The sequence below is a fragment of the Chlorocebus sabaeus genome, chromosome 26 (assembly GCF_047675955.1).
Source record: "Chlorocebus sabaeus isolate Y175 chromosome 26, mChlSab1.0.hap1, whole genome shotgun sequence".
Taxonomy (NCBI): Eukaryota; Metazoa; Chordata; class Mammalia; order Primates; family Cercopithecidae; genus Chlorocebus; species Chlorocebus sabaeus.
In genome coordinates, this window is record NC_132929.1 from 30,987,228 (window position 1) to 31,003,687 (window position 16,460).

Here is a 16,460-nt window from a genome sequence, read left to right on the forward strand (position 1 = left end):
ATATAACTCTGAAGATTAATCTATAGATTACTATAACTGAAAGTCAGCACCCGTGGTAGAAATCATGGTCAATTCGGCTTATAGAATTTTACCGCTTCGATAAGGGTATCCTTGACTGATTTGAATTTTCTTTCAAACATATGCATTAGTAACAAAATTTAACCAAAAACAATCAAAACTTAAACAACGTGGTTCAACAGGTTCTTACAGCATCATCCATCCAGTTAAAAATATCTTATGTATAAATCTGCAAAATGAACTTAAATTTGGCTTAATTTATCACAAACGTTATGATTAGACCAGTCAATTACCTGGGATCAGAAACAAGCAAAAAAAAAAAAAGTCCTTTAAGAGAATGACACTATTTTATACTTGAAAAATAACTATCTGAAATGACTGCTTCACTTTCTGGTTCATTAATCTTCAGAGAACAAATAAAGATTTAAAATTTAATCACAGTCATTTCATCTGCTCTACCTGTATGAGAGAAAAGAAGTTTCTTCTACCCAAAAGCAGTGGACTGCGGAGTAGAAGAGACCGATACACTGGTGTGGCATACTCTTGAAATGCACAAGCACAGGAAGCCAAAGGATGAAAGAAGAGTACGGAATTCCTCATGCAATAAATACAATGTTGACGTAACTGATTGATAAGCAGATCCTGACCAGGTCTTCCAAAGAGCTTCAACATCTACCTGATCCACACTTAACAGCTAGAAACAAGACATCTGCAAAAACTGACTCACTAGCTGGGCACAGTGGCTCAATCCTTTAATCCCAGCATTTTGAGGCCAAGGCGGGAGGATCACTTGAACCCAGAAGTTCCAGAATAGCCTGGGCAACATAGTGAGACCCCATCTCTATGAAAAATTTAATAACAAAGTTGGACATGGTGGCATGTGCTTGTGGTCCCAGCTACTTGAGAGGCTAAGCCAGGAGGATTGCTTGAGCCCAGGAAGTTGAGGCAGCAGTAAGCCATGATTGCACCACTGCCCTCCAGCTTGGGCAACAAGAATGAGACTCTGCCTCTTAAAACAAACAAAAAACAAACAAAAAAAAACAGGCTAAGTGCAGTGGCTCACGCCTGTAATCCCAGCACATTGGGAGACTGAGGCAGGCAGATTACCTGAGGTCAGGAGTTCAAAACCAGCCCGGCCAACATGATGAAACCCCATCTCTACTGAAAATGCAAAAAATGAGCCAGGCATAGTGGAGGAAGCCTGTAATCCCAGCTATTTGGGAGACTGAGGCAGGAGAATCACTTGAACCCAGGAAGCAGAAGTTCCAGTGAGCTGAGATCACCCCACTGCATTCCAGCCTGGACCACACAGCGAGGCTCCATCTCAAAAAAACAAACAAACAAACAAACAAATCCGAACCCAAACCAACTACAAATTCTCTCTAGAGATTTATGTGTGGTGAGTTTTCCAAAAGCCAATGTTATCCTATGGAACCAGAAAACATTGTGGTGAAGAAAATGGCATCTTCTAATACAGGTAGGAAAAACTGAACTATTTATAATTAACTTCATAAGTACCTCCCTGTGTCTACAGTCATACCACCCCGAATGCGCCCAATCTCCTCTGATGGCAGAAGCTAGGAAGGGTCTGGCCTGGTTAGTACTTGGATGGGAGAAGTACCTCCCTGAAAGATAAAATTTAGTTACAAAGTGGTATTTTTGTCTTTTCAAGAAATATAACCTGTAAGGGAAGCATACATAAATTAAGTGTGAGAATTGGGGGTGGAAAAATAGAGGAAAAAAACAATAGCTTACTTTTCTTCCTTTTCCTTTTTTTTTTTTTGAGACATGGTCTTCCTCTGTGGCCCAGGCTAGAGTGCAAGAGCGTGATCTCAGCTCACTGTAACCTCTGCCTCCCAGGTTCAAACAATTCTTGTGCCTAACTAAGCCTACAAAAATCTGGGATTACAGGTATGTGCCACCACAACCGGCTAATTTTTGTATTTTTAGTAGAGACAAAGTTTCACCATGTTGGCCAGGATGGTCTTGAACTCCTGGGCTCAAACAATCCACCCACCTCGGCCTCCCAAAGTCACCAACTTTGGGAATTTGGGAGGTTGTCACCACGCCCAGACACAGCTTACTTTTCTACCCTGAGTTTCTCTCTACATCCTTCCTAGGGAAAACTAGATAGGAAACCAGCCATTTTGCTGATCCTCATAAACCTCCAGGGGTGTTGGGGAATGACAGAACGGACAGTACAGTCTTGTGAGACAAGATCTAGATGAGTTATAGGCAGAAAAACATAACATGCTCTCCCTTCCATCAGAATAAAAAAAAAACAAAAACAATGAAAAAGAATGGCTATGTCCCCTGATCAAGAGAAGATCTTAGAGAGGCTATAAAACCACAACTCTCCTCTTTCCCTCCTGCCAACTGAAAATGTCTGCTTCACTCTGAAAATAATGCTAATAAAAATATCTATATACACATATAAAATGTCACTTTTAAAAGATGTTAACTATAAAATAGCAGCTAGGGATAAGAGTTCTTAAGTCAAATCCTTGGAATCAAATTAGCTCTCCAAAACAAAACAAAACAAAAAAAGGCCGTGGCCGGGCACAATGGCTCACACCTGTAATCCCAGCACTTTAGGAGGCTGAGGTGGGTAGACTGAGGTCAGGAGTTCGAGACCAGCCTGGCTAACATAGCGAAACCCCGTCTCCACTAAAAATACAATAAAACTAGCCAGGCGTAGTGGCGCACACCTGTAATCCCAGCTACTTGGGAGGCCGAGGCACAACAATCACTTGAACCCAGGAGGTGGAAGTTGCAGTGACCTGAGGCTGCACCACTGCACTCTAGCCTGGGCAACAGAGCAAGACTCCATCTCAAATAAATAAATAAACAAACAAACAAAAACAAATTAGCTCTGCCAGTTGCTACCCTGGGAAAGTACCTTAACCTTTCTAAACCTCTTTCCCATCTATGAAAGTTAATAATTGCTTAATTCCCATGTTTTGAGAATAAGAGAAATACTCTATATGGTGCACTCATGACTGACTAGGACACAGTAAGTACCCGTATTCAACTCAACAATGATCTGCATTATTTCTGATTTACTAATCTGCACTTAGCACAATAAGCTCTAAGTAATAAGCACAATAATTACTAACAATTATTTTAAATATTTGTTAGTGATACATACCTTATAATCAATGAAAGATTCTTGTTCCTGTTGACACTGGGAAAGATAATCCTTCATATCATTCAATTCATCTTCATGTATCTTTCTGACTAACTGTTGACGCTTCTGAATCTGAATTGTGCCTAAAATAAATATTTTTATTAAGGGTATGTAACATAATTATTATCATTCAATGTTTTATTTATTTTTAAACATTGGTAATCTGTATATAAGCTATGTAATCTTTTTTTTTTTTTTTTTTTTTTGAGACAGAGTCTCGCTCCGTCGCCCAGGCTGGTATGGTCTCAGCTCACTGCAACCTCTGCCTCCCGGGGTTCAAGCAATTCTCGTGCCTCAGCTTCTCGAGTAGCTGGGACTACAGGCAAGCGCCACCATGCCCAGCTAATTTTTTGTAGAGACAGGGTTTTGCCATGTTGGCCAGGCTGGTCTCAAACTCCTGGCCTCAAGTGATCCACCCACCTTGGCTTCTCAAAGTGCTGGGATTACATGTGTGAGCCACTGTGCCTGGCCATAACCTATGTGATCTTAACAATCATTTTATTCAGAGTATCAGCATTTCACCATTTTTTAAAAATTCTGATTACATAAAGAATAAGTAACTGAGGCTGGGCACAGTGGCTCACGCCTGTAATCCCAGCACTTTGGGAGCCAAGGCAGGTGGATCATTTGAGGTCAGGAGTTCAAGACGAGCCTGGCCAACATGGTGAAACCCCGTGCCTACTAAAAATTAAAAAAAATTTTTTAAAGATAAGTGAAAGCCCATGATCATTCATCAGATGATGGTGAACATTTACGTAATATAAGTAAGGCCAAGTAGGCCAGTTTTAAAAAACATTTATTTACATATACCCAGGAACATTTAAGCAGTTCACTATCCTTTGTATTAAAACACACAGGCCCGCCCATATGGCTCTAACCAAGAGAAAAATTTATGTAATATTCTTATCTTACTATATTGAAGGCACTCAGCTTTGCTGTTTTGAGGGTTACCTTTAAGTACAAAAAGTGTTTTAGCCTCCTTTATACAGAGAAATGAACAAACCCTGGTGTTTTTTCACAGGTCATGAAGTCAATAAGGAAAAATGAAAACCTCTTTTTTTTTTTTTTTAAATATTTTGCCTAAAGGATACAACAAAGCCCAAAAAGTACAGCACAGAAAATAATTGGCTAATGGTGACTGTGCACCATTCTCAAAGCCAAATTTGTTAAGAATTCTGCAATGGTTAAATCTGTACTGGAGTAGCACTGTCCTTCTACCAACAGTGATAAAAGAATCGGACAGGCATGGTAGCTCACGCCTGTAATCCCAGCACTTTGGGAGGCCAAAGCAGATGGATCACCTGAGGTCAGGAGTTCAAGACCAGCCTGACCAACATGGAGAAACCCTGTCTCTACTGAAAATACAAAATTAGCCAGGGCATGGTGGCACATGCCTATAATCCCAGCCACTCGGGAGGCTGAGGCAGGAGAATCACTTGAACCCGGGAGGCAGAGGCTGCGGTGAGCTGAGATCATGCCACTGCACTCCAGCCTGGGCAACGAGAGCAAAACTCTGTCTCAAAAAAAGAATCTTAAACCAACTAGGATTCTTCATATTTTCACCCTAAAAATCAAAATGTTACTTTACTCAGACATGCTGTTCACATGCTTCATGTATGGGGGGAAAAAACCACGAAATCAAAAATAAGGCAAAATGCAGTTAACTACCTTAACATTATATCTACTAGGTATAGATACTATAGAATTTTACAAAGGATGCAATGATCGCTATTTCTTCCCTTACTGCTATAAAAATTATTTTAAATGTCTTCAATACATCTTGAAAAACACTAAAAACAACTTTTGCCAATTTACAGATAACGGTTACATATTCTAGCTATGATATTCTGTGTTAGAATTCATTTCCTCTCTTTAGATTTCCCAATTTATAGAAGCATGGCGTTGTTTCAAAACTACTCAGAAGAATCCCAGATTTTTTCAAATGTTGAAGGAAATTTATCTATAGTTCTCAGAGTAACAGAAAACTTCTGCAATTTCTATTTCAAACTGCTAAGAAGATTAATTCCTTTGCCCACTGGAAGATAATCTAAAACTGTGTTGAGGTCCGAATTCAAGATAGTATAATATAGCATATGCTTGATTACTGTCTTAATGTGGCCTTTTACAGTATTACTGACTAATCACTTGGGGGTTTTTCCTGCACCTTCGACTGCCTAAAGTGTTATTCTCAAGATACAATCTTTGGCCTAGTCATGTCTACAAATGCTGCCTATTGTACCATGTTGCACCACTGTCAGATTTTGCTATCACTCCTATTAAGAATTCCAATCTACAGATCTAGTCCTAACTTCTCATCAGAGCTTCTAATCAACACATCCAGCTGCGTAGGGGGCCTCTTTGTAGGGTGGGGGGAAAAAAAAAAATCAAACCTCAACACCTGCCCCAAACCAAATTTGTCTAGAACAAATTTGGGTAAAACCAAACCAAACTGTGCTTACCATCTATTTATCATCTGGCAAAACTTCCCCAGTAACCCCAACTCCAAAAGTGAAGCAGCTAGCACATTTCCTACAATTTAATAAACTGCCATTATTTTCCATTATTCCTTCAATGTCCCTTATTCCATTCCCACTGTTATTCCAATCATCAAGGTCCTCCTCACCAAATATCCAGATTACAGAACTCCTAACAACTATTCTACATTTTCCCATACCACTTTTTCCATACCAGCAAAACGTTCCAGCACTCTTTTTCTCTAACCTGATAGCAGGTTACTCAATAAATCAAACTTTCCTATCGATTCCAAGTTGTTTTACAATATACAGTTGACCCTTGAGCAACGTGAGTTTGAACTACATGGCAGGATGCAAAATCCAATGGCAGGATGCAAACCCCAGGTATATGGAGAGGTGACTTTTCGTGTATGTGAGGTCTGCCGTCAAGGGACTTTAGTATGTATGGATTTTGGTATGGGTGCCTCCTGGAACCCATCCCTCATGGACATCAAGGGATGACTATAACAGCACCCCACCTACTCCATTATTTCTAAATACCTACTCTGCTATAGTCCGGGCAGTCTTTTCACTGCTCCCAAACCCAAGATTACTTCTTCCTCAGGTTATCAGATTCTCTATTGCTGGAATGTTCTACCTTCCTTGAGTCTATCATAAACTTACTATGATTAGACACAATTTAAATCTTACCACCTCTATTTCTTCACCAGTCCCTGATATGCAGTAGGAGCTCAACGAATATTTGCTGAATGAATTTAATGTTAAGTGAAAAAAACAAAAACAAAAAACAAAAAAACAAGGTGACTCCGAGAATAGCCCCAAATGCAGAAGTTTGTCTGTTACATACACTTACACTCAACACCTTGGCCATGCCTCTTAGACCTACAGTCTTGCCCAGGTTTCTTTTCTTTGGGTTTATTTTCCTTGGCCATGTCTATTGTGTTGAAGGACATTCAGAGTCCATTCAAGGGCACATCACTTTTGACTACAGCACAGAAGAATCTTGGAGTACAAATCTCCTATTTAAAAAAATATTTTAAAAAATCTTCTCCTGTTCAAATCATTTCTCCTTGAGGAACAATTGTATCACCAGCCAATAAACGTCGGTTGAAATAAATGAATTGAACTATTTAAAAAAAAAAATCTTACCACATCTGGGATAATTCAGTAAGTGTATGCTTTGAGCTGTAATTCATTCTGTGCTCTGTAACTTAGCATCTAGATATCTTGTTATATAATAGTCTGCCGAAGAGCCAGGTAGTCTATCAATACTTCAAGCAACTCAAGGAGAAAACTAAATGAATTGAACTCCATTGATGATTTGGAATGTTGATAGTCACAAGTAAATATAAGAAGAAAGACTGCTTCATTCATGAAACTTTTTAATAAAACTTCTGAAAGCATTTTCAGATGGAGTACACTGGAGTATACTGCTTCACTATCCTTAGTCGTGCTAGCTTTCTCTTCCCTGCAGTGTAAATCTGCCAATTCAAATTTGTATGGCACCAAGGCTGACAAATGCAGAATGATTCAATTAGTAGTATGGTATTGTTAAATTATTATAAAGCGGGCCAGGCACAGTGGCTCATGCCTATAATCCCAGCACTTTGGGAGGCCGAGGCAGGCAGATCACTTGAGGTCAGGAGTTCAAGGTCAACCTGGCCAACAGGGCAAAACCTCATCTCTACTAAAAATACAAAAATTAGCCAGGCGTGCTGGTGGGCGCCTATAATCACAGCTACTCGGGAGGCTGAGACAGGAGAGTCGCTTGAACCTGGGAGATGGAGGTTGCACTGAGCCAAGATTGCACCACTGCATTCCAGCCTGGGCAACAGAGCAAGACTCTGTCTCAAAAAAAACCCCAAAATTATAAAGAATGAATGACTATGGGATGCAATGACCGACTTCACGGTGAATGGGAAATTCAAAATGGCTCTGAAATCAACTCCAAAGAATGTTGAGATCAGTGCTAAAATTAAAAAATGTGATGTCTTGCCGGGTGCGGTGGCTCACACCTGTAATCCCAGCCCTTTGGGAAGCCAAGGTGGGCAGATCACTTGAGGCCAGGAGGTCGAGACCTGCCTGACCAATGCGGAGAAACCCTGTCTCTACTAAAAATACAAAATTAGCTGGGCATGGTGGCACATGTCTGTAATCCTAGATACTCGGGAGGCTGAGGCAGGAGAATCACTTGAACCCCGGAGACGAAGGTTGCAGTGAGCCGAGATCATGCACTGCACTCCAGCCTGGGCAACAAGAGCAAAACTCTGTCTCAAAAAAAAAAGTGATGTCTTTTAAGTAGTGATTTGGAAATGTCATTTAGGTTAGGTCTTGTATGTTAATTAAACTAATCTCATTACTATAAGGCCTACTTCATAATATATTATCCAGGCTTTTCATATTCTGAAAAGGCTAATATGAAGTAAAGAACAATGTTTTATTAATTAACTATTAAGGTAAATTTTACTAATAACCAAAATCCTACATAACAGAGAAGTAACTTCTCATTTTGAAAGCACTCCTGTAAAATGATCTTTCTACAAAATATTCAAAGGTCATGTAAATAGTGAGGTTTTAATGCAATTTGGATTAACACTTTAAATCACTATCCAATTTTTTTTGAAGAAAAAAAGATTAAGATAAGATCTTCTCCTTTGTTACTCTCATGTTTACCTGTGGAGGGAAAATCATACTCAAATACATATTGATTAATTTGTTTCAGCTAGTCTATAAAGGTAAATATATATTTCCAATCAAATCTTATTACAACAAATTTCAAGAAAGGATACAAATAATAGTATCTCAGTATTAAATTCAAGCAGGCATCCATCAGAAATCTAAATACATACTTTTATTAATATAAATACAAGAAACACATCTTGCAAGCTCTGACTTTAAACAGGTATTGTCTTCACTAAGTCTATTCTAACATTACGCTATGTTGAATAATAAACCTTTTCCACAAATCCACATAGGATACACGTAATTCTTCAATCTTTGCATAAGAAATACATTTTTCGAAGGAACTAGCAAAATGAAAGTTAGACTGTGGATTATGCAGGCAAAAAAATCTAAAGTAGTTAATATAAAGCAAGCTAAAATTCGGGAATTTGACAAGATCTAAGACACTTTCTTTTAAAGTGTCTCTACCCCAAATTCCAATACAGGAAGAGAGTCAAAGTTCAGGTTTCAAATACTCCAGTCATTGTACAAATACATACCTTAAATAAGAGAGTCAGGCCAGGCATGGTGGCTCATGCCTGTAATCCCAGCATTTTGGGAGGCTGAGGCAGGTGGAGCACCTTAGGTCAAGAGTTCAAGACTGGCCGGGCACGGTGGCTCACGCCTGTAATCCCAACACTTTGGGAGGCCAAGGCAGGTGCATCACAAGGTCAGGACATCGAGACCAGCCTGGCCAAGATGGTAAAACCCTGTCTCTACTAAAAACGCAAAACAAATAGCCAGGCATGGTGGCGGGCACCTGTAATCCCAGCTACTCAGGAGGTTGAGGCAGGAGAATTGCTTGAACCCAGAGGTGGAGGCTGCAGTGAGCCGAGGTCGCACCACTGGACTCCAGCCTGGGCGACAGAGTGAGACTCCGTCTCAAAAAAACGAAAAAAAAAAAGTTTGAGACCAGCCTGGCCAACATGGCAAAACCCCATCTCTACTACAAATATAAAACAATTAGCCAGGCATGATGGCAGGCGCCTGTTACCCCAGCTACTCGGGAGGCTGAGGTAGGAGAATTGCTAGAACCCTAGGGGTGGAATTTGCAGTGAGCCAAGATGGTGCCACTGCACTCCAGCCTGGGCGACAGAGTGGGACTCCGTCTCCAAAAAAAAAAAAGAGAGGTTCAATGGATGAGGCTCCTAAATGAGAAAGTAAAGTAACACCAATGGAATACCTTCCTCTTCTCACCCAAAAGGCATTTAAAGGCTTTGAATTGATAAGATGATCAACAAATATAAATAGTATCAATCATAATAAAGAGCAAAGTATAAGAATAAAGATGAAAACCTCTCAATTCATGTGAATCACAGAAACAACAATGAAAGTTACAAAGTATGATACTTACATGAAACCTCAAAGTAGAAATAATGAACACTTACTATTTCTACATTTCAAATGTAACTATTTCAACTGCGATTTAAATAATCTTCCTAATAAACTCACACTTCAACTTAGTTTAACTATGATTCTAAACGTAAATGGTGAGCATTTCAGATTTTTAATCTTCCATCTTTTAACTTTAAAAGAGTCACAAATATATGTGGTTATTATCTTTACATTTATTAATAACTACTACCTTATTTAAATAAAAAGCTTTGTGAGACAGGCCAGCACCCACTTCCCGAATGAGAAAACTGAGGCTCAAACAGGCTTCAAGTTTTCAAGGCCATATATTTAATAATGGCACTGAAAACACATCCCAGGATTCCTCACTCTTAAGTGCCTCTACACTATCCCATCAGGTTACACATTTTTGAATACTTACCATAGAAATGTCCAAATCCCATGCTGATTGCAATCACCAAAGCAAGTATAACACACTTATTGAGACCACTACTGAACTGACGTTTACTCAGCTCCTTAGAAGGTTCGGTTTCTTGTTCAGCAACTAGCCGGTCTTCAGATTCTGAAGTAGAAACAGTCTTCTTCCTAGCACGGCGTCGTCTAAAGGCAGGGCTGGGCTGGTTACTGGTTTCATCACTACTTGATTCATCGTCACTAGGCTGAGATGAAAATACTATTAAGAAAAAAGTTGACATTTAGCTATTCAAAATCTTGGAAATGCTTTCCCAATAAAAATTATTTAGAATAATCAATGCCATCCCTTACATGCCTTTTTACACGAGATAGCCAAAAACAAAAACCAAACAACATAAACAAAAACACAGGTTTTCAACTCATCTACATAAAGCCAAAACATAAAGCATTTCAAATGTGATACACAAGAATCTGTTAATCATATTCATTTGTGCGTTGAGAGCCTATCTCTGGTTTTTTTTTAACCCTCCTCGCCTTATAGTTTACACTATTAGAATAATACTTCATTCTCATAGCCTCAAGTTTCAGTGTTGGCCAGGAGCGGTGGCTCACGCCTATAATCCCAGCACTTTGGGAGGCCGAGGCGGGCAGATCACCTGAGGTCAGGAGTTCAAGATCAGTCTGGCCAACATGGCGAAACCCCTTCTCTACTAAAAATACAAAAATTAACCGGGTGTGGTAGTGCACCTATAGTCCCAGCTATTTGGGAGGCTGAGGCAGGAGAATCACTTGAACCCGGGAGGTGGAGGTTGCAGTGAGCCAAGATCCTGCCACTGTACTCCAGACTGGGAGACACAGCAAAACTCTGTCTCAAAAGAAACAAAATTTCATTGCTATTACAGGTATAAACAAGTATTATTTCTGGAAAGAGAAAACAATACTCTCTGTCTCTTCATTCAGTTTCAAAGAGGGAATTTAAGTGCAACTGTTTAAGGAACACAGGAAAGTACACAAGCATTTCCTGTGACTTATAAAGTAAAATAACTACCGAAAGTTTCCTTGGGTGTATCTGGTCTCTAGTTTCATTTCCAACCTGATTAGCCCACGATCAAGGTTCAAAGCACTCTATTTTAACATAGGTTTCCAGAAGTCAGATGAGTCCTTCCCTTCGACTGCCACTCTTACTAGAAGGTTATTAATTTTACCCTCTAGTAAATATGTCAGCATGAGGAAGTGACACAACAGCTATCTCCGATATTAAGGACTATTCTGGTGCTGCTCCTTTATGAAAATAATAGTAGAGAAAAGCAAACCGGTGGGAAAAATCTGCACAAGAAATCCTAAGTCCAGGAAACAAATTCCCTGGAAAAATCACCTTCAGTTTTTTCCGAATGCATTAATTTCTTAACGCGGTTCCATATATCAACAAACTATGTTGACACAGAAGCTTCGATTACTCAGAAAAATTTCCACAAGCTACTTAGAGGAAAAGCACTAAAAGAAAGGATAAAATATGAACTTGAATGCAAAGAGCTCTAAAACAACAAACATTCATGCTCCAGAAAAGCAAAAACAGTTCTTCAGAAGACAGGATATCCATGCCACAGGAAAGCTGGTGATTTAGGTTAGGCAATATTTTTCAGAGATGGATCACGGAGGATTCAGTTCACTTTCACACTTACAACAATAAACACAAAGACAGAAGGCACTACTGAAATGAATGAATATTCCTAATATTTAGTGATACAGATGCCACTGAGAGATCTTTTTGGTCATGACCCTTATGCCCATCATGTATATCTGGTTATTCTGGATCACTAGTTTTTCAAAGATGCCGTCGCCTCAGGTGTGAGGTTATATTTCTTGGACAAAGAGAAAGAAAGGAAGACTTAAACAAAGCATTACATAATACAAAGGCATTCATGATCATGGTTAGAGTATTTAAGTCAGGTTTTCTGACATAAAATTAAGATAGGTAAATGTAGAAACAAACCATCTGTAAAACTTCTTTAAATAAACGTTCAATTCTACATTAACATTGCCTTCATTACATATTCTAACAAAACAGCCTAACCCATATTAATATATTCATGTCCTTATCTAATGCTTCCAACTTTTTTAACCCATACATATAATAGCTAAAATATTTTGATTTTTAACTTCTTTTAAAAAAGCTTAATTTGGCCCATAGATGCAAGCAATGCAAAGGCATGCAATAAGCTTGGCCAGTGCCTTTACAAGAGATTCTGAACACCTGTTTAGAGTATCACAGATGACAACAGGTATCTTTAAAGCACTCGGTAAATAGTAAATGTGACTAGGCACACTCAGCTCTAGAGAAGCTGGTCAGAGTTAGTCACACCACCTTGGAAAGTGAGCTGGCTAGGAACATGGTGTTTCAGCTGATCATCCCATCCCCATATGCACTCAGGAATCTTCCACAGCTTCTCCCACCACCTTTCTTTTGTGAATAAACAGGAAAAAAAGATGCATAAAGCTATATTATAAAGACTAAAAAGAAAAAAAGAATTAAAAATACTTAATTATCACTTAACATTGCTATCGTACTAAATTAAAATGTAATAATCATGCCTTCTTAAAAACATACACAATACAAACTCTACACTACCAACTTTGCTTTTTGTCAGGAAAGAGAGTTCATATAGAGGAAGCAGGTAGTGTTCTTAACCCAACAAAACCTACACTGCCACAAGAATATAAGTCAGGAGAAGAAAAAACTGAAGTTGAAATCTTTAAGGATGAAGAAAGGGAAAGGAAAAAACAATTAAGCAATGGCTATAGCACAAAATTAACAAACCAAAAGGGAAACACAAAAACTCTTTTTTTTTTTTTTTGAGAAGGAGTCTCCCTCTATTGCCCAGGCTGGAGTGCAATGGCGCAATCTTGGCTCACTACAACCTCCGCCTCCTGGGTTCAAGAGATTCACCTGCCTCAGCTTCCAGAGTAGTTGGGATTACAGGCCCGCGCTACCACAGGCAGTTAATCCCAAGTAGCTGGAATTATAGGCACCTGGCTAATTTTTGTATTTTTAGTAGAGAAGGGTTTTCACCATGTTGGTCAGGCTGGTCTCAAACTCCTTACCTCAGGTGATCTGCCTGCCTCAGCCTCCCAAAGTGCAGGGATTACAGGCATGAGCCAACATGCACGGCCCCAAAACAAAAACTCTTGGCAACTGGTTTATATGTAGTGTTTTCAGTATAGTCCAAAATTTTGTCTTTAAACATTTGATTTATTGAAACAATATCTTTAGGAGGAATAACAATGGGTAAAAAGGTAGTTAATCAAATACTTCCTCTTAACTCAGTCTACAAAAATCTCATGAAGTCAGAATTCAGAAAGAAGATAAAAGAAGAATGAGCTTAGAAGTATGCAACTTCCTGAAAAAAGTTAACAATATATAATTTTTTTCTTTTTTTGAGATGGTGTTGGGATTACAGGCATGAGCCACCATGCCCGGCAACAGTACGTAATTTCTTTTATGTCTATGTCAGTTTCTTATACATCTGACCATTCTGTAATACTCCAGCTTCAATTTGACTTTTCTGGGCCATGAACATTATCGAATTAAACCAGAGGCAAGAAAGGAAGGGAGGAAAAAAAAAAATTCCTGAATACAACACAAATTCAGGAGTTTAAAAAAATAATAAAATTTGATGACCAACAAGGATTCTAAAATCAATTACGATGCCCCTCCCTAAATCAATATACTATGAATGCTATTCTAACAAAGGCTGAATGTTCCTCTGACCACCAAGAATGTCACCTGAATATTCAAAGAGCTGGACAAAGTGTTTTCAAGTTCATGTTTATAGGCAAACCACTGATATACTAGCTGAAAACAACTTCTCATTAAATGAGAGAGCCAAGAATCTCTTATTTTTTTTTTATTTTTGAGACAGGGTCCTGTTCTGTCACCCAGGTTGGAGCGCAGTGGCGCAATCTCAGCTCACTGCAGCCTCAACCTCCCAGGCTCAAGCAATCCTCACACCTCAGCCTCCCAAGTGGCTGGGAACACAGGCGCACACCATCATGTCTGGCTTTTTATTATTTGTAGAGATGAGGTCTCCCAATGCTGCCCAGGCTGGTCTCGAACCCCTGGGTTCGGGTAATCCACCTGTCTCGGCCTCATAAAGTGCTGGAATTACTGGTGTGAGCCACTATGCCCAGCCAAGAATCTCTACTTGACATTTTATTAACTAAACTGGAATGAGAGAAATTATATTATCTGATTCTGGTTGGCAAATGTAAATATTAAACAATGGTAAAATCTAAAAAAATTACCTAAAATAGATACTACACGTTTCCTGTTTTTCTGTCAAACTAGGAAATTTTTACAGTCACTAGCAGTGTTTCAAGTTGTCTCTGCCATCACTCACTCTTAGTTATAATTGTGGGTTAATAACTGGTATTTCCAGGAACTTTATATTTACATACTTATATCACATTAAAAGATGTTATACATGCTGCTAAAACTGAGCTGAAGCATAGTGGAAAGAAATCAAGCAACTCACACTTTAATCTCTGAATGAGTCTGTCTGTACAACGGGTATTGATTGCACTAAAAATGTGACTTACACTAGTGACATTTTCATCACAGAATCTAAAACAAAAGCTCTGAAGGTCAGGAGCTTTGGAGACTAGCTGTATTGACAGCACCTTGAACTCTGTTTGGCATATGGCAAGTACTCAATAAATGTTTGTTGCATGATTAATAATTGAATATATCTGAAGAGACTTTAATAAGAATTTTTCTTTCACTATTTCTATAATACAAAATGTATACTACTGCAAGCAAAAATATTAACATCCCCAATCTCCCAATCTAAAAAGCACCAAATGAATTTTGGAGCATTTGTGATTTTAACAAATCTCACTGAAGCAATTTTGCCTTCTATTTAATGGCAAAAGATGGTTCTGTTATAGCAAAAGATTGCTATTCTCCAGAACAGTCTAGGAAAACACTAGGTATTAATAGATTTCACACACAAAATAGTCTTGAGTTTTACCCAAACATATTCAAAACTAGAGACTAAATTATTAGGGGCAGAAAAAAAACCCTTATATAAAATGTGGTCGTACATGTCTTTATGTCTCCTATCAGGGTATTCTTACCAGTTTCTGGCTGACAGAAAGTATACTGGCTGCTAGAGGAAGAGCCCATGTTAAAGTCTTCTGAACTCTGTGCTTCTTCAACAATGACAACTTCTTGATTTCCAATTTCTTCTAACTTAGGTGGCTCAAGGGTAACAATATCAGAATCATCACTGGCAGTTCCAATATAGATACCGTCTTCAGGTATCTTTTCTTCCTCTGCCTGAAGAACCATAATTTTAGAGATGGTAAATCAACAATCATTTAAGGGCCTTATATTTTCTCAGAATACAACAGTGCTAAGTATTATAGTAATCTGAGTTAAAATAAAAGATTCGATTCCTACCATTAGTAAAGAATTACACAATAGTAGGTTCATCATATAGCTTGAGAACACTATCAGATCCCTCGACAACTCTCAGAATTAGATCAGACCACCGCGTTCTCCTAGTGGGCTGCAGAAGCTGAGAAGCCCACGTTTGCTCCTCAATAACCACAGAAAAAAGAGTTCATTTCTCTCACGAGTTCCATGGGTCTATTCGAGCACAACTCTGTAGCATGGGAGCCCAAAAAAGACTCACTAAACTTTCTGGGTTATGTATGTAATAAACTGCAACAGCTGTATCTTGTACTGAATGCCTCTGAAGGTGTCCCCAAAAATCCCTAGGCTGGAATGTAATCGCCAATGTGATAGTACTAAGAAGTGGGACGTTTAGGAGGTGACTGAGTTATAAGGGATCTCGACTGAGTTATAAGGGATCTCCCCTGGGAATATGATTAAGGTCTTTATAAAACAGGCTTCATGCAGCATCCCGCCTTTTTTTGCTCATCTCCTCTTAGAGATGTAGCAACAAGATGCCATTTGGAAACAAGACAGCATGCCATCAGCAGACACCGAACTGGTCCACACTTTTATCTTAAACTTTCCAGCCTCTGTAACTGTGAGAAATAAATTTCTGTTCTTTATAAATCATCCAGCCTCAGGTATTTTGTCAGATCAGTACAAACAGACTAAAACACCATGTCAAATGATCATCTAGCTATCCAGTTTTATACAGAAGTCAGGTAAAACCCCAAAGGACAAGTCTTAGGTTGTTACCAAATTTTAAAACGAACCATCGTTTTAGACATGAAACCTAACAGTTTAATTGTTCAATATAATTCAAGAATGCAATCTACTT

The 16,460-nt window shown here is 38.8% G+C and overlaps 1 protein-coding gene across 5 annotated transcripts in view; it reads right to left on the reverse strand.

The window, feature by feature from the left end:
• Positions 1 to 16,460, reverse strand: part of CCPG1 (cell cycle progression 1) — a 48,582-nt gene that overhangs the window by 6,785 nt on the left and 25,337 nt on the right. For all 5 annotated transcript variants that reach the window (XM_038009998.2, XM_038010002.2, XM_038009999.2 and 2 more), the window contains 3 exons: positions 15,301 to 15,502; positions 10,175 to 10,426; positions 3,167 to 3,288 (listed from right to left, as the gene is read on the reverse strand). In XM_038009998.2, the coding sequence (XP_037865926.1) occupies positions 3,167 to 3,288; positions 10,175 to 10,426; positions 15,301 to 15,502 (576 nt within the window). The remainder of the gene's footprint in view (positions 1 to 3,166; positions 3,289 to 10,174; positions 10,427 to 15,300; positions 15,503 to 16,460) is intronic.